Source organism: Alternaria infectoria (genome assembly GCF_024043175.1).
Source record: "Alternaria infectoria strain BMP 0036 chromosome Unknown scaffold_28, whole genome shotgun sequence".
In the NCBI taxonomy this organism is placed as follows: Eukaryota; Fungi; Ascomycota; class Dothideomycetes; order Pleosporales; family Pleosporaceae; genus Alternaria; species Alternaria infectoria.
Window position 1 is genome coordinate 20,801 of NW_026250717.1, and position 23,100 is coordinate 43,900.

At 53.3% G+C, this 23,100-nt stretch overlaps 9 protein-coding genes across 9 annotated transcripts; 2 read left to right on the plus strand and 7 right to left on the minus strand.

The window, feature by feature from the left end:
• Positions 1-361: 361 nt before the first annotated feature.
• On the minus strand, positions 362-3,264 carry J4E92_009816 (uncharacterized protein; the record flags this gene model as incomplete). The annotated part of the gene is made up of 3 exons (XM_051501158.1): positions 362-376; positions 495-985; positions 1,692-3,264. 3 exons carry the CDS (start codon positions 3,262-3,264, stop codon positions 362-364), a joined length of 2,079 nt encoding a protein of 692 aa, XP_051348543.1.
• Positions 3,265-3,649: 385 nt separating this feature from the next.
• J4E92_009817 (uncharacterized protein) lies at positions 3,650-5,188 on the minus strand (the record flags this gene model as incomplete). The annotated part of the gene is made up of 2 exons (XM_051501159.1): positions 3,650-4,084; positions 4,133-5,188. 2 exons carry the CDS (start codon positions 5,186-5,188, stop codon positions 3,650-3,652), a joined length of 1,491 nt encoding a protein of 496 aa, XP_051348544.1.
• Positions 5,189-5,870: 682 nt separating this feature from the next.
• Positions 5,871-7,139, minus strand: J4E92_009818 (uncharacterized protein; the record flags this gene model as incomplete). The annotated part of the gene is made up of 2 exons (XM_051501160.1): positions 5,871-6,546; positions 6,871-7,139. The coding sequence occupies 2 exons, from the start codon at positions 7,137-7,139 to the stop codon at positions 5,871-5,873; spliced, it is 945 nt and encodes a 314-aa protein (XP_051348545.1).
• A 2,051-nt stretch (positions 7,140-9,190) lies between these two features.
• J4E92_009819 (uncharacterized protein) lies at positions 9,191-9,859 on the minus strand (the record flags this gene model as incomplete). Its single annotated transcript, XM_051501161.1, has 1 exon — positions 9,191-9,859. The coding sequence occupies one exon, from the start codon at positions 9,857-9,859 to the stop codon at positions 9,191-9,193; it is 669 nt and encodes a 222-aa protein (XP_051348546.1).
• Positions 9,860-10,273: 414 nt separating this feature from the next.
• J4E92_009820 (uncharacterized protein) lies at positions 10,274-11,386 on the minus strand (the record flags this gene model as incomplete). The annotated part of the gene is made up of 2 exons (XM_051501162.1): positions 10,274-10,469; positions 10,524-11,386. 2 exons carry the CDS (start codon positions 11,384-11,386, stop codon positions 10,274-10,276), a joined length of 1,059 nt encoding a protein of 352 aa, XP_051348547.1.
• Positions 11,387-17,254: 5,868 nt separating this feature from the next.
• J4E92_009821 (uncharacterized protein) lies at positions 17,255-17,564 on the plus strand (the record flags this gene model as incomplete). The annotated part of the gene is made up of 2 exons (XM_051501163.1): positions 17,255-17,312; positions 17,365-17,564. 2 exons carry the CDS (start codon positions 17,255-17,257, stop codon positions 17,562-17,564), a joined length of 258 nt encoding a protein of 85 aa, XP_051348548.1.
• A 232-nt stretch (positions 17,565-17,796) lies between these two features.
• On the minus strand, positions 17,797-18,290 carry J4E92_009822 (uncharacterized protein; the record flags this gene model as incomplete). The annotated part of the gene is made up of 2 exons (XM_051501164.1): positions 17,797-18,030; positions 18,093-18,290. The coding sequence occupies 2 exons, from the start codon at positions 18,288-18,290 to the stop codon at positions 17,797-17,799; spliced, it is 432 nt and encodes a 143-aa protein (XP_051348549.1).
• A 320-nt stretch (positions 18,291-18,610) lies between these two features.
• J4E92_009823 (uncharacterized protein) lies at positions 18,611-19,960 on the plus strand (the record flags this gene model as incomplete). The annotated part of the gene is made up of 2 exons (XM_051501165.1): positions 18,611-18,696; positions 18,757-19,960. 2 exons carry the CDS (start codon positions 18,611-18,613, stop codon positions 19,958-19,960), a joined length of 1,290 nt encoding a protein of 429 aa, XP_051348550.1.
• Positions 19,961-20,319: 359 nt separating this feature from the next.
• Positions 20,320-22,287, minus strand: J4E92_009824 (uncharacterized protein; the record flags this gene model as incomplete). The annotated part of the gene is made up of 2 exons (XM_051501166.1): positions 20,320-21,554; positions 21,609-22,287. The coding sequence occupies 2 exons, from the start codon at positions 22,285-22,287 to the stop codon at positions 20,320-20,322; spliced, it is 1,914 nt and encodes a 637-aa protein (XP_051348551.1).
• Between the last annotated feature and the right edge of the window lie 813 nt (positions 22,288-23,100).

Here is a 23,100-nt window from a genome sequence, read left to right on the forward strand (position 1 = left end):
TCATGATTACGATGAGGCAGCCCGCGACCCATGCGTTCCGGTCTACTATCAGCGTTCGTGACAGCAGCGCGCTGCGTGTCGGTTCGTCCAGTGCTTGTCATTACTGATTGTACAGCAGCGCGAGCCGTGTCAACGTCCATTTGATTGAGACGACGTAGGCCTCTAAGGCGACGAAGCATGGAGCGAGCTTGCGCAAGGCTATCGAACCGCTGCTCCGATAACCCATGGTCTTCGGTGCGAGATTGGTTGTTGAGAGCCGCGTAGATCCCGTCAAGTTGTACATCCAGTGCGGCAAGTTCTGCACTGTAGCCGTCGGTGGGCGAGGGCACTCGAGCTTCGTGTGGAGGCAAAGCTCCATGGCTCAAAATCGCTTCGGCTGAGTTCGCACGAGAATGTCCGGGCGAGCGCATAATACTTCGAGGAGTCGGCGAGGACGGCTGTGGACTATAGGGACCAGGGATTGTAGGGTCTCGGGAAACACGATCTGTCCGAACCGTCTCTGCAAACCGCACGTTACGTGACGGTGAGTTGATGTCATGCGCTTGTCCCATGGTCAAAGTGTCGAAGTCGTCCGCCAGACGATCGATAGTCTCGCCTCCAGATTGACGCACAGGAATGCTGCGACTGGCTGTACCCCTATTCCTGATGGTGTTCAGATTCTCCATGGTGCCCTGTAAAGCCTCGACAAAACTGGGAATTTGGCGACGCTGACTACTCAGTAGAGACGCAACATGTTCGCGGACTCGATCGCGCTCGCTCGGCAATAGCTCTTCGTCCAGCCAGTCAATCGGAATTGGGTGTACGGCATTGATGTTACGATCGCCGTTCAACGGGATGTAATCGGCATTAGCTGCCCTGCTGACAGCCGCTGCAGTACGGTATTGCCCGTAAATGGTGTGAAGTGTGCGGTTGTGAGAAGCCATCTTGTTGCTGTCGGAGAGGTTGGGCCTGTAGACCTGCAAGCAGCCTGAGAAGAGAATCTGCCCTTGGGACTCGTGTGAAAGTTGGGTTTTGGATGGGTTGATGGCGAGCTGATAACACCGGCGTAACCCGTTGGCAGCTTGCGAATATCGTTCAAAGCTGTAAGTTTTACCAGGGTTGAAGTAGGAGTAGACAAATCGCTGACAGCTGTAGAGGAGGCGCTCTTATATAGCTATGGCCGAACGCGGTCGCATAACCATCAGCAGATCGAGTAATGTCACAACTGAGAGCTTTCACCTCTCCTCAGTGGCTGCAGATGAAGGCAGTAGTAGAGAATTTAGTACGGTTAGTGAAAAGATCGAACGTGTGTGAGCTGTCCAGTCTCTCAAGCGACCCGTTGCAGCCACCTTCACCATGGTCGCGACCCATCGGTCCCGAGGTTTGTCAAGAACCGATTTTTTGTCGCCTTCGGTGACCTGATCGCAGAATCTGCCAGTCGACACCAGCCACTTCACTGTTGTTGTAGATTTTGGAAGTTAGTAACCCACTATTTTTGGAGTGATACAGCGAAAAGCCGATACAGGATAGATAATTTATCTCTATTTACTGTGCGTGCTACATACGTGTATGCCCTAGCGAGAATTGCTATTTCCAAACGCCCCTGAACTGACTCGGATCGAGGAACGGGAATGGCGGCAAATCCGACGATGACGAACTTGGCCGCCTGTGAGCATCCGGTGCACCTGCCTGCAGAAATTGATCATACAAACTTTGACCCATTTGACGGCGTCTGTTGTACGCCTCAGCGGCACGGTAGTTAGCAACCTGTTGAAGAACCTCTTGTTGCTGACGCAGAAGCTCCTCGGAGTCCCCGCAATCAAATTGCGAGAAACGATGGACCATCCGATCGAACTCTTCATCCTCTCGCAAAGGCTCTTGGCGCTCGGTGTCTCGTGTTCCTCCGCTACCTTTTGCTTGCTTAGGGCCGTCTAGTCGACGTTCCTCTTGTTTGGCTTCCTCCAGATTGCGCATAGCTTTCTCATGCCTTGTCCGAGCGATGGCAAGCGTTGCAAATCCGAATTTGCGTATCTTTTCGTCGTCCAAGCCCGAATAGCGCTCTCCTCTGATGTGAACTTTGTCGAGACATGCCCGTGCGCGGTCTATGCTTTCGATTACGCCCTCTCGGTAACGTGATTGAGTGATGACCTGGTTCAAAGTCCTCATCGACTCGGAAAGACTGTCGTCGATCTCTTGCAGTTTTTGCTTTAGTGAAACTACTTCTGAGGCAGAGGGAAAGCGAGCCGGCACCAAAGAGTCTTGTTCCGATGGCGCAGTAGATGTGCTCCGCTGTGTCAGGGAAGAACCGGTTGTCCGCGAAGAATCGGTTGTCCGCGAAGAAATCGTTGTCGGCGATGAAACTGTTGATGCTTCATCCGCCGCCGCATCTGACGTCTCCCACAGATCATCAGCGAGCTTCAGAGCATCCACTACGAGCGCGCGGGAGTCAGACAAGGCGCCCTTGCACTTGCGTTCGAGGACGCGCACCTTCTCGACTGCACTGCGAGCTTTCCGAATGGCGCCGTAGAGATCGCGCCGCGCAGCTGAGCTGGTGACGGTCAAAGCCAGCGACTCAAGACTGGCGAGGTGCTGTTCTTGAAGCGCCAGCTCGTGGCTCGCAGCGCTGTGCTCCACAACTATGACGCGTGTCTTCTCGTCGAGCTTTGCGTCCTTGAGGAAGTCGGTGTGCCTGCTCGGCTTTCGCATCTTGCTGGAGCTAGATGATCGCGATCCACTACCACTCTCAGACTGAAATACCGAGCTTGGCGTACTAACGGGGGGTGGAGGGTAGCCAGGGGGTACGGTAGTCTTCCATTTATTTATATTCCGGCTACGCCCAAGGGCGCCTGACCTTGAGCCGCTCATGACATTGGTGTCAGCCTCCACGTACATGGAGGAATGTTTGCCCCGGGACTCCTGATGCTCTCTTGCCGTGTGGTAAGTCCGGTTACTGGTCGTATCCGTGGCCGTTAGGTCCGCAGTGGTCGAGCGATCATGATCCATATCCTGTTGGACCATCTCCAACAAATTCAAGGTTTCTTCTACTGCTTCAACAAATTCGACGTCTTTGTAGCTGTTACTAAACAGCTCAGCGGTAATATGTTTGTGGACCGCAGCGCGTTCGCGAGACTGCAGGTCACGCAGATACGCGACCGGGACTGGGTGGACGACGTTGAATTTGAGCCCGGTCTCTCTCACTGAGATGAACTCTGCGAATGGCGCGTCTTCCACAGCTTTGATGCTTTTGTAGCGGCCTCCGATTGTATGGACGGTTCGAGGACCCATCGTAATATCGTCTTGGGGAGATTGGATGTTAGGGTCTGGCGCGAAATGTTCGCTCGTTAATTGGCAGTAGAGGTATAGGGAGAAGCGCGCGCTGTAGAGGTGTGCTGTATAGTGGTCTTTTGTAATGCTGCTGGATATGCGCGCGTATATATATATGCGAAAGGGGTGTCTAGGCACCAGCTCTCCCTTAGTTCTCGTCGTGTTTCTTGGCGCATGGTCAATTCTTCCAGTGCGTCATTGGGAGAAGAGGACCCGCTACGATGAACGATGAGAAGCCGTGCGCACTGCTATAGCAATTCTCGTGTGCCTAGCAAGCGCGCACAGACCCGAAACTTGGTGCCCCTGTTACAATCGAGAATGAGATGAGACATATAGTCTGTCGAGTTTAACCATGATGACCTTCGAAAAGGCGGCCGAGCGGATGAGACCAGGCTCCATCCGGTTCCTCTGCGGTACCGATTCGATCACTCCAATAACCTCCTTTCTTAATACAGGTCTTATCCATACTCAGGTGGGGCGTGAAGGCGCTTGAGGCCTTGACTGTATTTTCCATGTGCTCCCATTCATCATAGTCGTGGAAATCGCCGTTCATATAAAACTCTTCTAAGGACTCTGGGAGAAGGGTCCTTACGTCGAAGTCGACATCAATCTGTTCGTAATCCTCCTTTCGGTAATAGCCTTGTTCTAGCGGCTCGTCATGTTCAGGGTCTCCCTCTTTTGCCATGTCGGGGCGAAGCATGCGCCATTGACAGTGGAGTACACGGAGCTTCTGGAACTCTCGGAGAGAAACAATCGCTGGGCCATCCTCAGGAGGTTCACTCTGTCAACTCATATCAGTTCGGAACATTGACGGGGGTTGGTGACTTACATCCGTGTCCTCCTCGCTGAGCATGAGCTCTTCCAACGAGCGGCCGGCGTGTGTAGCAACTGCTCGGATGACTTTCTTTGGTTCGTACCAGCTCGAATCGGACACCAGAGCATCACCACCGTTGTACGTTAGCTTCTTTAGATGCCGAATGTTCGCGAGTATGGTTGCTAGGCCATCCACATCGAAGACAGAATGTCTGAAGAATAGCTCTTCCACGTCAGAGCACGGAGCAGCACCTGTGGGGAATAAAGTGCGTAGGACGTCCTCGCTAGGCGAACCACCCATTGCTTGCCCTACAAACGTCTTTACCGAAGGGATACTGAGATAAAAACACGCCCAGTCAGGAGAGCTGCTTCCTTCGTCCAGAGCGTAACGCACGGCGACCGTCTTGAGATGTTGTAGGGGAAGCTTTGGTGCCATGACCGGGTTCTTGTATCCTAACGCGATCTGCCATAGAACAAGTTCCAGACAGTCCTCCATGCCGACTTCTGAATGTCTGATGGTCGTGAGATAAGGTAGATGGTGCAGAAGGATCGCGATAATGGCGTCCTCGAAGCCTGCGTGAATTCGATCTTCGATAGATCCAATCGTGTCGTACGGGCGAGGTGAAAAGTTGAAAGCATGAGAGTATCGTCTCAGCAGATTCGATTCATCTACGCCAAACCCCGGGTACAAATCTTGCAGCCCCCTTGCTGCCTCAATGAACAAGGCCTTGTCTTTTTCGGATGGCACAACGCCATGCTTTGGGTGGGAATTGCGCAAACTCTCGTTCGCATTCCAATTGTATTGCCGGCTTTCAGGAAGATTGAGTTCCCTGATGTACCACCCTAGTCGAGGGTTTGCTATCACGTCTCTCAAGGTCTCCCAAAGGAGCGTACGAGCATCGGTCGTGTCGATGACCTTCCATTTCGCAAGTAGTCGTGCATGCTGTTTCAACAAGGATTTGAGCAGTGTCGCATGGTCTCTGCAGGTAAGGGCGAAATTAAGAGTCGAGTCCGGGTCCAAGCTGTCAGCTATGTTTAGCTTGAGCTCCGGTGGCAGCGTAATGAGAGCCATGCTGGTGTTGAGATGAGATGGCTCTCAACGGACACGTCGCATGCCATGCTTTATATCGCGACGAGCAGAGCATCTGGGCGGATTGCTAGAGCTGTACAAGCCTAGCGCAAGGCTGCGACGGGATGCCGTGCTCTTTGGGGAGTGGTGCAACGGCGCCGTGGCATGCGTAGCCGGCCCGCCGTCATCGCTGCACTGGGGGCCTGACGCCTGCCTGGAGCCCTCGCGGCTTGACTGAACATCTCAGTTCAGGCGCGGGGTTGCGGGTTCCATTTAAGCCTAAAAGCTTTCATTGAGCAGTGCCACAGACAGAGTGAACAAAGAAGATGCAAACGCGGCGGGGCGGAGCAGCCGGGCAGGCGCGAAACTGGCGCGTCTTGAGGCGCGTTGCGCGAACTTCATCTCTACCCACCACTACGCATCACCAGCGGCAAGGACTACCAAGACATGCATTCGGTTATCCTCCGGTGCCCATCTTCTTATCTCGCTTCTCTCCTTGACCGCGGGAACCAACCGCCATTCACCCACAATTCCAAGGTTGAAAGCGCACGCATTGAACTCATACTACGAACCTTGGAAGGCTACGGTTGGTATGCCCACTCACTGTAAAGATTTCAGATTCAGACACTTCAATATGCTACTATTTAACATTTTCCAGACATAACGTGCGTCGCAGTTATGCTACTCATCTATCTTCTGACATCTTCCGCGCCTTCTCGTCGTCAACAGCGAATTTGGCAGCTAGACCAGCTGCTCCACCAACGTCAGGCTTTGCCTCATTGCCGCACTTGGACCAGCAGGTCCACCTTGTCTGATCCACCTCTTCGTCGCCATAACCATCCTCATCCTCCACATCGTCCGAAACAGAAAGATGCAGGTCCAACACCACATCGTCTTCACCAATGAGCACTATAAGGGCGTCGGCCACGCTGATCATCTCGAGCATCTCCTCTCGCGCCGTTTCCGCCCCTTGCAAGAACTGGTTGGCGAATGCTGAGATCGCCCCAATACCGGGGTGGAGGCTTAGTATACCCTGATAGCGACTAGGGGGTCTGAGAGACGAGTCGTCGACCAAGGCGTCAAATTCCGCCTGGACACAGGTCGCGTATACTTTCAGGTTCAGAAGATCTGCTATGGAAGAGGACATTCTCGATGTGTCGACCCACTCCAACCCAAGCGGAGCAGCATGCCTACCAGGTTGATAACTCTGGCGCTGCGCCGGGTTGCGATTAAAGCAGGCGTTGCTGCGGGTGGGCGAGATAATGGTGTCTGGTGTGAAAGTGACGTGTTTCTTCACTCGAGCCTTAGCGACTTTCGCTCTCGCTGCGTCAAACGACGAAAGCTTTCGCTTCACTGCAAGCCTGGGAATGGCGTCCGTCAGTACAGCTGGATACTTCGTTCGCATCTGGGCATTACGTATCGCTTTCGAAGAGCTGTTGGTCGTCCACATACACCCTACGTCGCTTGGATGTTGTTTCTCCCACGCTTCTTCATACTTTTGCGAGCACTCCAGAAGCTCCACAAGCTCGACTAACTGATAGCGCGCCAGGTGCCAACACTGTCTGACTAAAGCGAACTCATTGCGAACGCGCGCTTGCTGCCAAGGGCCGCCACATTTCTGGAACACCTGCGCAATCGCATCAAGGAACTCGAGACACATTTCCACTTCGCAGACCGGGCAATACCCGCCGGTGATGATGTCTGAAGGGTGCAGACCGTGTCCGCACATGGTTGCAGGGTTTCGATTTCGCGAGCGTACCTTGCCGCGCTTGAGCTTGATGCTTTCTTCGTTGGTGCGCCGATGTGCAAGAAACTCGCAATACTCTGTGGCATTTCGAACAATCCCAGGCAGTGATCCCACGCAGTGCTCTTCCTGCCACTTGGTGAAGTGCTGCACATCTTCAGGCGAGAAGAGAATGGCTGCGGGGACGTACTCGGCTATGGAAGAGGGCATGATGTGGAAGGTTGCGCTGGCGTGAATGAGTGAGTATTGGAGGATCGCAAAACATTGCCAGAAAGCCCGTGCTTATTCTCGAGTTTGTTTCGGTGGACTGCTATGGAAGTGAATGCGCAATAGCGAATGGCAAGTGGAAGATCTACTGAGAACAGGGTGTTTGTACAGTGCGCAGTCCTGGGTGTTTGGGTCATTGCGATGAATCATCCAAGAAGAGTCAGGGCACTAACAATGCATTGTAGGATGAATCTACCAGCTTCAGTCGAGAGCGTTACGTCTACGTCATACCCACTCGGTGGTTGCTCAGATGGATGCGCGTCACATGGGGACCGTCCACATATCCTCTCGTTACAGCTGGCTCAGCAAGACCTCCTAGGGCCCAGGTGTTCCTTGTATACAACTGTGGCGTTCAAGCCCTCGCGTCTGAGGCCCCAAAACCCTCGCCATCTTCCTACTCACGCCCATTACTTTCCATCCTCCTCGCGCCTCCTGCGCATTCGTATGTATTCCAGATCTCATCACGACATTCATCTGACATGATCTCTATATGCGATGTCCACCCCTTATTCTCCATCATGATATCCCCGTCCGCGTCATCTCCTGGAAGATTCTCAATATCTCTCGTTGTATACGGGATAACATGCGTGACCTGATCTTTCTCGTCAGTCTTCACGAGTAAGTAATCCGCAGTACTCAGACTTTTCATAAACGTCTCGTTCGGCACATCGTCTTTTCCATCATGTATACGCGATATCTTATCCCCGATTTCGGGCCACCGAGGATGCAGTTCTGCAATACCCTCATGGTTGGACAAAGCGATGGCGTCGATGAGCTCGATGTTCCACGGGCAATCAAACTCCCTGATGATCTTGAGCTGCCGAACGTTGTAGCGTTTGACGAGCATGTTCGAGGTATTGAGTAGGGTGCTCGACGAGGGTGCTGCGTGTTTTCCTGGTACGTATCCCTTCGCGCTACGGTAGTAAGTTTGACGTGGCCGAGCGATTTTGAAGTTCGTGTCGGACGCAAATTGGACACGCTTCGCCTTTGGAGCTTTTGCTTTCGATAAAGAGGTGTGACAGTTTGGAGATGCTCTAGGCAACATTGTTGGAGTGCCGGTGCGGAAGTCCGGATCTGCGATGTCGCCAGTCCTTACGCTGGCGGGGTACTTCGACATAGCACGCGCAATGGCCACTGCATTGCCTGCTGAGCATGTCTTCCGAGCCGCTTCAACTTCTTCCGGGTGCTGTTCTTCCCAACATGCTTCATTCTTTGCGTCTTCCTCATAACGCATCACGATCTGTGCAAGCTCAAGTCTTCTTTTATGCCAGATATGGCAATAAGCGTCTCGATTCTCAGTACTTTGACCTGTCAGTGGCCTCCAAGGGCCCCCTTTACCATCCCAATCTTTAGTGATGCGCCGAAGTAGATTCAGATAAGCTACGACTCTGCATACTGGGCAGTATTCGTCGTCGTGGTCTGTGTTGGGGTGAAGGACATGACCGCATCTAGTCCCGACGCGACGACCATTGCGGTCGAAGTTTCTCAAGGTCCCGAGAGTATCGTCGAACGAAAGCGGTGGATGGCTTTCCGCGGCAGACAGTCGCTCTTCGATTTGAGTATGGCTGGGATAATCGTCCCGAGTAGAGGAGGCGGACTGCGTTACTTGGAGTTTGTCTTGAAGTAAGCCTGCCAATATCATGGCATTTACTGCCGGCGTTCCAATCGACATTTTTGGTCACTGTGGAAATTGAGTTTGTGTCAACGAACAATGTAGGTGATGCTGGGGTAGTTGTACATGGAATGTATTCAGGAACAAAGAGTGATCTATCAATTGAGGTCGCGCAGCCAATTTCCAGTGAGCCCTGTCGTTCACTGTGGTTTTTGCCATCGGTATGCAGCCAGCGCAACTGAGGCGGCATGAGCTCTAAATTGAATGAGTTGCAGCGCAGAAGCTTCATTCTATTGTTGCCACATCCACTGAGTCATTGGCTTCACACTCATGACCCTAGTCTTTTCACTGTAACTTCGTATATCCCTCACAGACCAAGTTCTCACTGCGCATCCTCATCTAACCCGCACATCTCAACAAAACAATCATCCCTCCACTTCATCAACCTAGCCATCTTCGGCAAACCAACATTATTCTTAGGCACAGTCCGCTGCAACTCAAGTATCCACTCGTGAGCCTCTTGATCTTCCTTCGCATCATTAACAAACTGAAAGGTCACAGACTTATCCCTCTTATCCTGATAAAGAACCAACACTTTCGCCCTCGTCCAGTCTCCTCCCGTAAGGCTAGAAAACGCGACGCCGCCTTCAGTCAAGTCCTTGTAGATTTTGAAAACCTCAAAACCAAGCGGATGGTCTCGTAGAAGTGTTTCGGAGCCGGGAAGAAGCGGCAGACCTGCTCGCATTTGTGCGTGGAAGGAATTGTGTAGGACGTCGATTTCGTCTGCGTTGCGGACGTGGAATATGGCGTGGACTTTGAAGTTGAGGAGCTGTTCCAATTCGTTGCTCATCAAGCTGGTGTCCAGCCAGGCTCCAACATCTGGTGGGCAACTGTATTTCCCAGCCGAATACGTGGGGCTTTTGCGCTTCCACTGATGTGTAGCCCGGCCAGGCTCAAAGTTGGTGTCCGGGCTGAAATTTACGGATTTCTTCCGGCGATGCGGCTTGGACGTGGACTGACTTCCTGCAAACATGGTATTGAGGTCAGGCATGTGCACGACTGGCGCTGGAGAGAGTGAGAGATCATTTCACCAGATTCTCGAAAAGTGGCGGCAATATATAACTTTCCGAGACTTGAACGCATGTGACATTGTATATGTGAATGTACAACAAAGGTCAAAGCAATCTAACAGTGTTCTCGAAAGCAGGATGATGATGGGAAGCTCAATATAGCGATACTCGACGAAGCACATGTCGACTCGATAGGCATCCAAGGGTTGTACCACTCCTCGTTCCGCATCTCTCAAAATCTAGGTAAGTGTCGCAAGTGCTGACCATAAGCCAAATCCATAACTCCGGCGCCTTGTATGCTCTTTCCTCCTCACCAGGCGTATCCTACAAAGCATCTCTCGCATCACTGCATCGCTACATCACTTAATTCCATCCCAGGATGTTGACATGTTGCTCTACACGGCAGCATAGCCTCCTCTGCTTCCGCCTCCCTGTACAGTCCCCATGACCTTCCTCGCGAAATCTTTCGCAATGTACGGGATGTCGCGGATCGTGTCTCCGTGGGGCAGAAGGTCCCATCCGCGCGCTCCGTACCTGTTATAGTTGAGCCATGAGCCGAAGATGAGGTAGGCAGCGATCGCGAGGAAGAGACTAGATACTTGTTAGAACAATGTGAAAATGTAGAGATGGGGTCATGCAACTCACATGATGAAGAACCAGCCAAAGAAACCCCAGTGGGAGCCACCGTCTGGCGATGGCGCATCCGCACAGGCGTACTTGGTCCGCCATTGCAGTCGCAGTGTCTGAACTTTCTTGTCTTTTTCTTCCGTCTCCATGTCGTACCCACAGAAGCGCAGACTGTTGTCGTTGTCCTCACACTTGCCCTTGCCGTTCTCTTCTCTCCTCCTCAGCTTTTCTTCTTTCTTGTCATCGCCCTCCTTCTTGTCATCCCCTTTGTCGCCTCCGTCATCTTCCTTATCGTCATCCTGGTGCGGGCTCTTGTCCATCTCGTCACCCTCCAATCCTGTCCTCTCCTTGTCGCAGACGAATTCGATGATCGCACGCTGGTTTATGCCTTCCTTCTTGTCGTCGAACGGGAATCTACCTCCGTTCAGCGTTGCCCTGACACCCTCTAATCCTGCATCGTTGTTGCTTTTGGAGTTGCCTAGGTTCTCAAACTTGGCATCGATCTTCCTCCCGTTCTGCGTCGCATATGTTCCGGCGATATCGATGGGAGTGATGGTGGAGTTGACGTCACTGCTCAAATCGAAGTTCTCTCTGATTCCACACACCCTAGTCCCGTGATGGCACTCGGTTGCCAGACTGCCGCCTTTGTGCCATTTGAGATTGTTACAGATGTCGATGGTAAAGTTGAACTTCCACTCGAGCTCTTTGGCGATATCAGTCTCCTTGTAATGAACTACGTGCGGGCCGCCAAGCTCTTTGAAATTGAAGTGCTGGCCATCTGCGAGGATGTCTTTGCAGTCAAAGGCATAGGCTGTGTAGGGAAGGAGGGATGTGAGGGCGAGTATTGAGAGCAGTGGCGCTCGGGACCGCGATGGAGCCATGGTGGCGCTGGTAGGTGATGCGTGTGTCGTGGTGGATGGAAGGACGACGGCGGAGCTTCGGGGACGGATACGCCGTTACGGAGATGATGAGGATCAGGGAGGCAGCCGTGGGCTGTTCTGCGACCGCCGCGACGTCGAGCGGGAAGGCACGAGGCGTTCGGTGGATGGATAACACGTGAAAGAGATCACTTGATCAGGGCAGCAATGTCGCGATGTCGCGTGAACCGACTCTGAGAGGAAAGATGGCGCGAATGACGCTGCACGACTCAAACAGCCGCTGCTTAGTCAGATCGGCGCATCAATCTCCGCCCACCAGATCGTCCATGATCAACCATCACCTCCCAGCCTCCCAGCACCTTTCAGAACGACATCATCACCAGAGCTCGTGCGCCAAGGCAATCATGCAAATGCTGGACTGCCGGGCATCTATACTCCTTCGGCTCGGGGATGAGACGCCGGACTTATCACCGCCTCACATTCGGCAATGGAGGTACCTTCTGCAGCGCGGTATTGGCTCTTCATGCAATCCACATCGCTTAGCTCTCGACTGTCATTTTCGATAGCCAGGTCGTATGTACAGCACGGGTGGCTGTCAGTATCGTATCTTTCAACTCGACGGAGCCGCCTTTTGGATACGGGCTGCAATACCTGGGCGGACCTAAAAATAGAACGTCACGAGAAATAGCTTGGAAGTATCTTGTACCATTTTCGAGCTAACAGCTATCTAGTGTCTAGTCTACAGATCTATCCCCACACACCGTAACCCCAGAGGATGCAAGAATAGATATCGTGAGGATTCAGAACGACGTTTACGAGAGTGGCCGAAGTACCTGCCCTGGAAATCTCTCGTATCGAGCCGCGCCTATACAATCGATAGCCAACGCGCTAGTACAAACGCCAACGGCCCGAAAGCAAAGGATGTGTGAAGGCGATCGGATCGCGAAGTGACAGTTACAGTGCAGGAGAAACCAAACGCCACCCATGCGAGCTGGTCCGAACGAGAAGGCTTTGACCCAGCCGTATGAACCCAATCCAAAGCGACTGTGAGATGCGGGTAATGAGTGAAAGAAGAGGAAAATTGATAGACAGGAGATAGAAACACAATGTCGAGCGAGGAATGAGTGTCGAATGCGCCATAAAAAGACTGACATAGAGAATCTAGAGAAGAAGAGGGTATTCCCGACGCCGAAAGTGCGATGTTTTCATGCCATGCAATACCGGAGCGAGACTAGAAATCTTGAGACGTTGGAGGAAGATTGGCACACAATGAGCCATTGATGTGCAAAAGGGAATTCGTGTCCGTCAGACCGCTGAAGCCAGGTTATGCCGTGCATGCGATACGGTAGTGTGGCAATGGCGAATACATCTATTTGCCTTGGCCCGAACCTCTAGGGTTGGCAGGCATCGGATACGGGAATGGAGCATACGGGAGCTGCCCAGATCCGGAGTTACTGCCGGCAGTTGAGGTACCTGATGGGGAGGATCCAGAAGAAGACATGGTGGTAGTGGCTGTGGTAGTTCTGGTTTCAAGTGGCTCTGACTGAGATCGTCGTGGACGTTCGTGAAAGCTAGAAGAGGCTTGAGAACTTGGGGGCTGTGGGCTCGAGGTATATCCTGAGTGATAGCGTAAAGCTAAGGGACGACTTTGTCGAGCACTGGTGTCCGGAGTTGGCGTGCGTGAGGTAGGTGATCCTGTGATGATGATCGTAGGCGTTGAGAAGGATTGTTCAGTCGTGGATTGAGGAGTTTCCGTCGAGTCTTGGTTTGACGTAGAAGAGATGGTTGTTTGGGTTGCTTCTGTGGTAGTACAGGTACTGATAGACTTTGGGGAATTTGATGGACTGTGTGTGTCGGATGGGCGATTGCTCATATATTGAAAGAGAAGACAGGTGTGCTTATGCTTAACTCTGACAATTGATAAGGTGTGCTTGTGACGTCGTTGCTGACCGAGTGCCGTCACGAATCTGGTGAGAGAGGCGAAAGAGTGTTGGTGGTACTGTTGATTGGAGTGTTGTTATTGGTGATGAGACTTCAAGTTGAAGGTTTCCAGATCTTATATCTCCAATCCCTCTTCTCTGGCCCCGGGTTTTGAGCTTATGAAGGCCCGGCTCTACGATCTCCGAACGTCGAAAATAGCAAGACTGGTGTCTAAACAGAGGAATTATCGAAGGTTTCGAGCCGATCCCGTGGTGCATAACCAGAATGTGGCTTGTTCCTACACGCTTCGGAGTCAAGCGTGTAGTTGCTCTATGTAGGCTATCCAAGCGTCCGTAGTTTCGGTACTGCAAGCTCGGTCTTGTGTCATAAGGTTGTATCCGACCAGTTGGAGAACGTAGTGATACTGCGGCGGGACCGGTGAGTGGGTATCGAGCGTGCACGGAGGGACCCTTTTTAGACGTGTGGCGCCCGGATTATGTCCTTCTTGAGGACTTGTGTAGACACCGGTAGCGACTGTGCAGCGGGAATACTGTAGGGCTGCTGTCGTCAGATGCTTATTTGAGCCGCAAGCACAACAACTGGCACGTGTATGTAGAGGAATGTTATGTGTGGTGAGATCAATCCACCTATTGGCATGCGTAAGAGGAAGTCTTTAACATAATGTGTGACAGATCTGTATTGCGTTATGGCTTGTTGGCGCATCGTTCTCCACCTCGCCGAAGATATACACGATCAAGTATCCTTCTGGTGTCTTCTCGTATCGGGTGGCTCTCCAAGGAACCACCATGTCTTCACTCTGGTAAGCATTGCAAATAGTCAGGTACGGTAAAGAGCCGGCCGAAGGTTTAACGCGGGTCGTATTCGTGACTTGAGGCGCTCACGCGACTTTGCCGTTGCGCATTTGGCGGGACCCCGGTTAGCGACTACTACGCTCGGTATGGCCGATGGACTGTTTCGATTTGTGATGATCATTTTGGCGCATTTCAAAACTCGATTGGAAAAGTAGGTGGTTAGTCCAATAGAATCGATACCTGCAATGTTCGTGTCGAATGCGCCGACGAGTCAGAGGCACTAACGGTCGCTAATATTAGCTGGTAACACGAGGTGTAGTCACTACGGAAGGATGTTACTCAGCTCCCGCCAAGCTGGCACTCTAGGCCGCGCGCCCGCATCCTGTTATGCGAAATCTGCGACCCGATCTGTATGCATGAAGTCATCGCCGTCGCATGAAAGGATAGCTACGAGGTGGTGATGTCCAATGAAGCGCGTGGGCGTGGTGTTCGGAGAGTTTGTCAGCGATAGGGTTGCGCTCGCTTGATGAGTTAGTGGATGACCTTTGGCAGGGATGCCACTTTGTGGACTGTTCCTTCCTTCCAGAAGATTACCAAAGGCGGATGCAAGGCACGCCATTCAATGCGACCTTCCACGATGGCAGCCGTCTGATCTCAGATATCGGGTTGCTACGGGTCTCGAGAAATTTGGACAGCGGTGAGGATGCCGTCATACAGCCACATATACTACAGAGCCCGCCTGTGAATCTGGTGCACTTCAAGGGAAGCAGTCGGCACATGCAAATCGCACAGGCCATATGCTATTACCATATTCATCCTAACATGTCCATCGGTAACCAGAGCCGAGAGATCTGACCTCAAGTTGACCGACTTCAGCTGTTGCGGAGATGCGTCGGGCTCCGGGTTAGCCAAGAAGGGCCCTTAATTAGCCTTGACTGCAGCAAATCTCTCTTAATTACCGGACTTTTGCGATTGCTTCAAGTGAGTGCTTAAAATACGCTTACACAATCGCGTTTCGCGGCAGGACAAGTTTGATATTTGTGTTCACCGCGAAACATACCTCCCCTGCTTACAGAATGCGTCCATGGCTAATGTAATCGTCTGCGATAGTTACCGTGGCGAGAAGCGATCGCGGGTGGGTGAGTCACCGCTCGAAGACGTGTGGCATCGCAGCGCCGATACACAAGTGGATTGTACACACTGCACCGCGGTATTGACCAGATAACGACCTGAACGCACGTCTTCATACTCACACTGTTTACATGTTAGCCGTTGCAATGACTACGACTGCGCCCCGAGCTGCTCCTCAAAACGAGGATACCCGTTGGTGGTGAGAGCTTCCTCGCGCAGCTGAAAGATTTCCCGATCTTGACAATGAGCGGTGTGGAGTTATCAAGACAACAATGAACGACCGCGCGTTCGTCGTCTTTGATGGAACCGGGTATCGATATGAACCCGTAAGCGAGTGTCGATAGGCATCTGCGAACACGGTCTTACCGGCGAGTTGCTGGTCATGAAACAGAAGTTGTAGTGAGATTATTGTTTCGGTCGCGAGATACTGGTTTTGGTACGCAACATTGGAATAGTCGTTCTCAGCACGCTTGTGGTGCGTAGGAGATAGAAGATCGCTGGGCCGCCGATATAGTCGGCAGGGTTCGCCATTTCGGGTCATACCGTCCTTACGAATGGCGATGCGATACTACAAGCTGTGCCAAGGATGGTTCTGGAGGCCCCAGAAGGTATTCTCTTGAAATCGACATGAAGTGATACTGTCTTGGGACCGAGAGAGATGTGGGGTAACAGCACGATGCTTCCAAGCTTACACGTGTAAGGTCTTGTATTGGAGTCCCGTTCTGCTTGACTGAGTAGGTAGACCGTCTCCAAGGCCAAAAGCATTCGGTTAGCGATACGACACACGATTCGGGAAGTTACCTGGAACTATTGTGCGAGGGGAGGCCTGTTGAAACGTACTTGCGAAGTCGTGAGAATGGAAACGACGCACGCACGTGACGTAATCTAGTAGGACTGTCCTCTGTCCAGACGATCAGTAAACAGAATGCCATCCTTTCCTAGACGCGTTCCGCTTGCCCGCATTTCGCGAATCGAGGTGTCACGGCTAAGCCGCAGTTAGTCGGTGTGCGATGAAGTGTCAGCCTGGACGCACAGATGCTGGTCAGAGCTGTGGCATGACGAACACGATGACGGACGAGCAAAAGCAATGCTGCGCTTGCGGTAACATGCCGCTATGAGTCAAGAGATCTTTGTAGGAACGGTGAGCATACCGAACGCCATAGGAGGTGTTGATCGCGATAATTGAGCGGTCTGGACGCGAGATTGCATGCAGCAGTCGCGCTAGTATCGCGTTCGCGTTGACGCCAGATCACATGCACGCGTCAATGACGTCAACCATGCTATTCAGTCACATCGCTTCTTTGTCCAAAGTGCATTGCGAGGTTCGGAGCGTTGCAGTAAAGTTTCGACTAGTACATCTAGATGCTCTTCCCGTGCCTATGTCGCCATACCTCTGCACACTAATCGGGAACCTGCATGTTAGATCTAAGATCGATCGCCTAGTGAGTGGGGTCTCCAGGAACTAGAGACATGGCATTTGCTATTGACCATGATGTAGATGGCTATGTGCCTGAAACTTCCCCATGCTGCGCTCCACTTGGTAGCCACACTTGACGACGGCTCGCCCTGGACTATCACGGATCGAGAGGAGTTCCTGAACGACCCCTTTAATCATGACCTCTTCACTCAACGCAAACGGCTAGTGATAGCGACATCGTGCCTGGAGCCTAGACTTCCCAGCCTGCGCGGCAGCGGGTAACGCAGTGAGACGAGAGATCTGCTAACCTCAGGCCTATCCAAGCATGCAGAACCCCGATCGTTGACGTAGCAAACACCATGACATGAAGGCGATCGTACGATACCTCGCATTGCGTCCTTGGGGGACATAGGACACACGGTACGTCGAGGCAGCTGGATGTGTATAAGAACACCTAGATTCGCCCTTTCATATTCATCATTCAACTCACCAACTCAGCCATCTTCACAACTTCCACAACACACTTCCACAACACACTTCCACAACACACTTCCAATCAACCACCACAAACCCTTCCCCACAACCATCAACATGTCTGCCAACCCAGGAAACGTCGTTGGAGGCCACAAGGCCAACCTCAACAACCCCAGTACGTCTTTCACTTCGGCTTCCTTCTAGACTTCGGAACTGACATGCTCCAGACACTTCCGACGAGTCCAAGCAGCACTCCAAGGAGGTTCTCCAGGACATCGAGAACGGTGGTGACGCCAACGCTGTCTCCTCGTCCGGTGGTGACAAGAACCCCAACAACGTCGCCGGTGGCCTCAAGGCTACCTTGAACAACCCCAACACCTCTGACGAGGCTAAGCAGAGCGCTAAGGAGAGGCTCGGCCAGGAGTAAGCAGCTATGAAGTTATGATAGAGGCTTCGATGCCTAAGGGCGGATCGAAGAGGAGGGAGGCACTAAGCCTCGACTCGCGACCATGATCGTGTAGCTTTACCAATAAATGATACTATCAACACAATCTTGGTCACCTGCGTCTTCTTGTGATGGACCTCTAATCTGCAGGCCTTGCCACCCCCGTCTACAATGTGGCCATGTATACAACTGCTCCAGGGCCTGCTATCTCTGCCTACTCTTGCTCCTTCTTAAGCAGCCCCATGACAACTTCAACCACCCTCCTAAACCCCTCCATCTCTTCCTCGACTGTTCCCCCCATACCCGCACTCGCGAAGCTCGAAGAGTTGCCCACATATACCGGCTTTCCCGTCTTGCGTGCGAGGACCTTGGATAACCGAGTCGCGAAGTCTAGTGTTCCGCCGTGGGTGTAGAGGGGGGTGCTGAGGGTTTCGGCTGGTTTGGCTCTCTGCGAACACGCGTTAGCACATGCACTTGTGGGGGGTGAGCACAGTATGTGAGATGACTTACATTTGGCATTGCGTATACGAAGGAGCCGAGTGGTGCAGAGGACGCGGATTCGGCAGTCGCGGTAGTGAGGAAGAGCAGTATGTTTGGGCCATTGTTGGTGAGCTGAAGGTGGATGTTCGTGTGTGGCGCCTTTGGAAGCGGGAACGAGACTTCTATAGGCGCGGGCGACGCGTTGGTATCCGTGGTCGAAGCAGCCATTGCGGGTGTTGGCTGGGAGCGTGGAGAGGGAAGCTGCGATGATGGCCGGAGGCAGGTGGGGCAACATCGCGAACCTCACCCGCGAGATTGTCCCCGCAACAAGAAACAATAAGACAGCAGCCTAATCGCGTTGCATGTCACTACGTGTACCTATAGAACTCCAAGATTAAGATACGAACAACGACATCTGTTTCCACATCATATCACCGGTACCAAACAAAATTCTCGAACAAGATCAGGCTATTGTGCGAAAGAGTCGAAACAGGAAAAGAGCTGCAGATTCAGGGGAGTTACTTTACAATCGTTGATTTGGACAAACCATGGAAGCCGAGATGCAAGAGCCCTACGACCCCTCCAACGACCCAGAGGAACAAAAGCTCATAATCTCAGTTCTAGACTCCTTCCGGTACACACCCACATGCCTCACCAACACAAGCCAAAAGCAAAAGTACTGATATGGTAACAGATCATACCGCCGCCTCGCTCACTACAACGGAACACACCTCCGCCGACGCGCCTTCTACTCCCTACCTCAAGCCCACTGGACACTGCTATCCCGGCCGCCTTTCTCTATCCTATCAACGCTCTCCCAAGTAGACGACTTAATCGACAGCAATGCCGAACTAGCTGAAGCCGTCTTTGTCGCAGGCTTTAAGGCCTTCTTAGCCCCTACTTTGGATAGCGACTGGGTCGCTTCAATCGTCCCCGAGAAGTATGCACACGACGAGTACAAGATCTTCAACATCGTCATGGACGAGCTAGGCGCAAAGACCAGTCAAGGCGACGCGGAAAAGGCGCGAAGTTGCGTCAATCAGTTCTGGCGAGAGTGGAGTCAAGAGGGCGCAGTGGAGAGGACCAAGTGCTTCGATCCAGTTGTAACAGCGCTGGAGCAAGAGTTCACATCACGCACTGGAACAGCTTCAGATTCAGATCGCGCGAATCTCAAAGTCTTGGTCCCGGGTGTGGGACTGGGTCGTTTGGTCTTCGATATTTGCAGTGCTGGATTCAGCGTGGAGGGGAACGAGATCTCGTACCATATGCTCATGGCAAGCGCGTTGGTTCTGAACGAGACTAAAGGAGCTGGGCAGTTCAAGATTGCTCCTTGGGCGCTGAATAGCTCGAATCACATCTCTCGGGAGGATCAACTGAGAACGGTCACAGTGCCGGATGTACATCCAGCGACCGAGCTGGCGAAAGAGGGGACTTCGAAAGTGCCGGCAAGTGAACGAATGAGTATGTCAACGGGCGACTTTTGCGTCGTATATGGCCGGGAGGATTACGTTAGCGAGTTCGATGCGGTAGCGACCGTCTTCTTCATTGACACTGCACCGAACATTATCCGCTACATCCAGGCTGTTCACAACTGTTTAAAGTCTGGTGGTCTCTGGATCAACCTTGGTCCTCTGCTGTGGCATGCGCCACCACGGAGAGACGATGGTGAAGATAAGGCAGCGGAGGATGAAAGGAGAAGAGCCGATGTTGATGCAGGAATCGGCGATCCAGGTTCAGTAGAACTCACAAACGAGGAGGTGGTGGCACTGGTCGAGCACTTTGGTTTTGTGATGGAGAAGCAAGAGCATGGGACGATTGAAACGGGGTATATTTCCAACAAGCGCAGTATGCTGCAGTCTACATATCGTCCTTCTTTCTGGATAGCAAGGAAGAAGTAATGGAACAGTTGCACGCGTATATCACAGATAGCTCACAGTACTATTCCGCTCGAGCTTCTCATCATCACGATGTCACAGATGTTGGTGTCACGTGCCCAGAGACAGCTTTAGTTGTAGTGATTGTATTGTAAATTGGTCGTTCACGAGAAATGGCAAAGTAAAGTATGAAGAAGGGGAGAACCTGCTGCCTAAGCCTCGAAACCAAAGCAAGAGCGAATATGGTATCATGCAACAAATGTACAAAGAAATGCAAACGAGAAACCAATTCGTACGCCCAGTTGGAAAAACTTCTGACATGTGCATAATGTGGCAGAAGGTCAGAGACTGGCATGACAAGCCTACGAAGGTGGCAACAGAACTCAGGCGACCATGGTGGGACCTTTGCCTTCAGACCCACCCAACCGAGCGTTGGCGTGGGCAAGGCTAGACTGTGCAGCTTCTTGGAGCTGTGTCTCTACATTTCGTTCCCGCTCCCGCTCGTGGGGGGTATTGCGGCCCGATGGCACCCTTGCATCGTGTGAACCATCGCGCTGCTGTGGGGGTGGTTGCGAATGCTGGTCTGACGGATGATGGACTTGCTGATGCTGCGGAGTGTGCTGACCGTTACCGTGCGGCAAGTGTGATGGCGTAAGCCCATGATGCGAAGGACTCATCATTGCAGCGGGACTCGCCGTGCTCGCGCGGTCGCCACTCTCGTGGTCACTAGTCTCACTCTGGCCATTGCTGGTGGTGCCAGGGGGGTACGTGTATCCGCCACGCAATTCTCCTTCTTTGACCTCTTTCCACGAGCATTTGGCATGTTTCTTCGTACAGCCAACACATGCTGTGAGATTCTTCAGACAATCCATGTGTAACCTCCGGCAGCGATCACACGGTGGTATTATGCGTTCACCCTTGGCCAATCCTTCCATCCTGTGTACCATCTCGACCTTGAAAGGGCCCCCATCGTCCTTTTCGGGTTGCTGACTGGCGCGTTGACTTGAGGCAGGAAGTAGGTTGGATGGAGTGTTTGGTATCGGCACGGGCGAGTTCATCATGGAATGCAGCTCAGACTCGTTGAGGGGTTGCGATGGTCTTGCGATGTGTTGCAGGGAACCCTGAGGCCCATCTGCGGGCTTGGGAACAGCCCTTGTGGGAATCGCTGCCGGGGTGGAGGGGTGAGAGTTGGTATGGCTGCCTACGGACGGCCTTCGCACATCGGCTGTGCTATTGGGCGGCTGCGAGGACGAACTCCGGCCATTTGTTGTGTGGAACTTGGCTAGCAATTCATGCCGGGTGGAGGATGAAGTGCCATGGCCGCGGCTATGACCGTGGCTGTGACCGTGGCCGTTGGCTTCATGGTGTTGGCGCGCATTGACAGCGACAAAACCACCGCCGCCAGGCGATGTCTGAGAAGCCTGGGTGTGCGGTTGGCCGTGCGCCTGGCCGTACCCTGAGCTCGGGGCGCTCGAGCTGCCACCATTCATAAGGGCGACATTCGAAGGGCTTGTGGGCCGGGGAATGGTAGGAGCTGGGCTCGCGGTCGCTCGTCGATCGAGGATGGCCTGCTTGCGGCCCTTCAGTCTGTGGTTGAGCTGCCGAGTGCGGGCAGCGACTGCGCGATGTTAGCCAATGTCGATGTTGGTTAGTGATAGTCGGTCAGACTCACCCTGATCAGCAAGTGAACATATCTGGCTCAGGTTCTTCTCCAGTATCTCCATTGTGCCCAGCTCCTTCTCCTCGTCTTCGATGATGGGCTGGGGTGGGATCATCTTCTGCGGAATGCCAGATGATATCAAGACGAAATCCTCCTCTGAGATCTGGACCCGACACTGCTTTGTGTAGAACTGGCAGACGCGCACGCCTTCGCTCATCTGATCCAGCTGGAACTGCTCGGGCTTGTTGCGCGCAAACTCGACCACGTCCAGCCAAGTCACAGTGGTCCCATCCTTTCCGTGACTCTTGAGCACGCGCGGTGGTCCGTCGAACAGCCGCTCGAATCGCTTGATCAGGATGGGTCCCAGTGGTCTTGCGCCAAGGTTGCAGGCCATGCTCTCATGGCGATCGAGCACGCCCTGGTAGTCGCTGAGGACTGAGAGAATGTTGGGTAGGGTGTCATCGTTCGTGATCAGCGGCAGGTCCTTCTCGAGGTGTCGTGCGAGGTAGTTGATCTGGAGGTGGTTGTGGGTCTTAGCGGCTTTGGGGACAGGCGCGGCCGCAGCCAGGTGCATCTCATGCGAAGGACTGCGTTTGCGCTTGAGGTCGGCGGGCAGCGGCGGCGCATGGTGTTGCGGCGGATGCGACGACATGGTGCGCTCAGCCGCAGCGTGCGAGTCGGCGGTGGCCATACCTTGGCTTGGGTGGGAGGGATACCAGGTTGATGAGTGCTGCGAGGGCGGAGTGGACGGATGGCAGAGATTCGAGGGTGGAGCGGAGTGCGCTAGGCGATGAACAGCTCACAGCTCAGCTCAGCACACTGCAGGCGCTCGCGTCTAGTCGCGAAGGCCCGAATTACAGGACAAGATACATCACGCAGAGAGAATCGCAGCGAGAGATGCGAGGGCGCGGGTGGAAAGCCAAACGGCTGCTCGGTGGCTGAAGTGCTCCGAACGGAAGGCAGAGGGGCGGACAAGGGAAGGCACGCAGCGCACCGGAAATAAGAAAGAGCTTTGCAGCGTACGCCTCCCACCCAATCAATACGCGTCTGCAGCTAGCAGCGGCCCCGGCGCCGACCTGCAATGAATGCGCATCGCTGATGATTCAGATTCTGCCGACCCGACCACGACAGCCACTGAGCGCCCTGCCACGGGCGGACACTCACGACAGCCTATTTGCAGACGCCCGCAAGCCTGTGGCAGAAGTGTGTGAGGTGCCGTCTGAAGAAGAGGCCGGCACCGAGCACCCCGGGCTGGCGTCGTCGTCGTCGTCTGGAGGGATGACGAAAAATGCCGCAGGCCCACGCGTCCTGGGTGAATCTAGCTGCTACGATGCAAGCGCCACAGCACGGCGGAGGTCTGGAAGCATGGCGGAAATCATGTTTCCACCCCTGCGTCGCCTGACACCAAAGCCACGCACGTGACCGGAATGTGGGGTGGGAGGAGCCTTTCCCGGAGCGGCACAGACCACCACCTCTTACTGGGCGCGGCGGCTGCACGTCACCA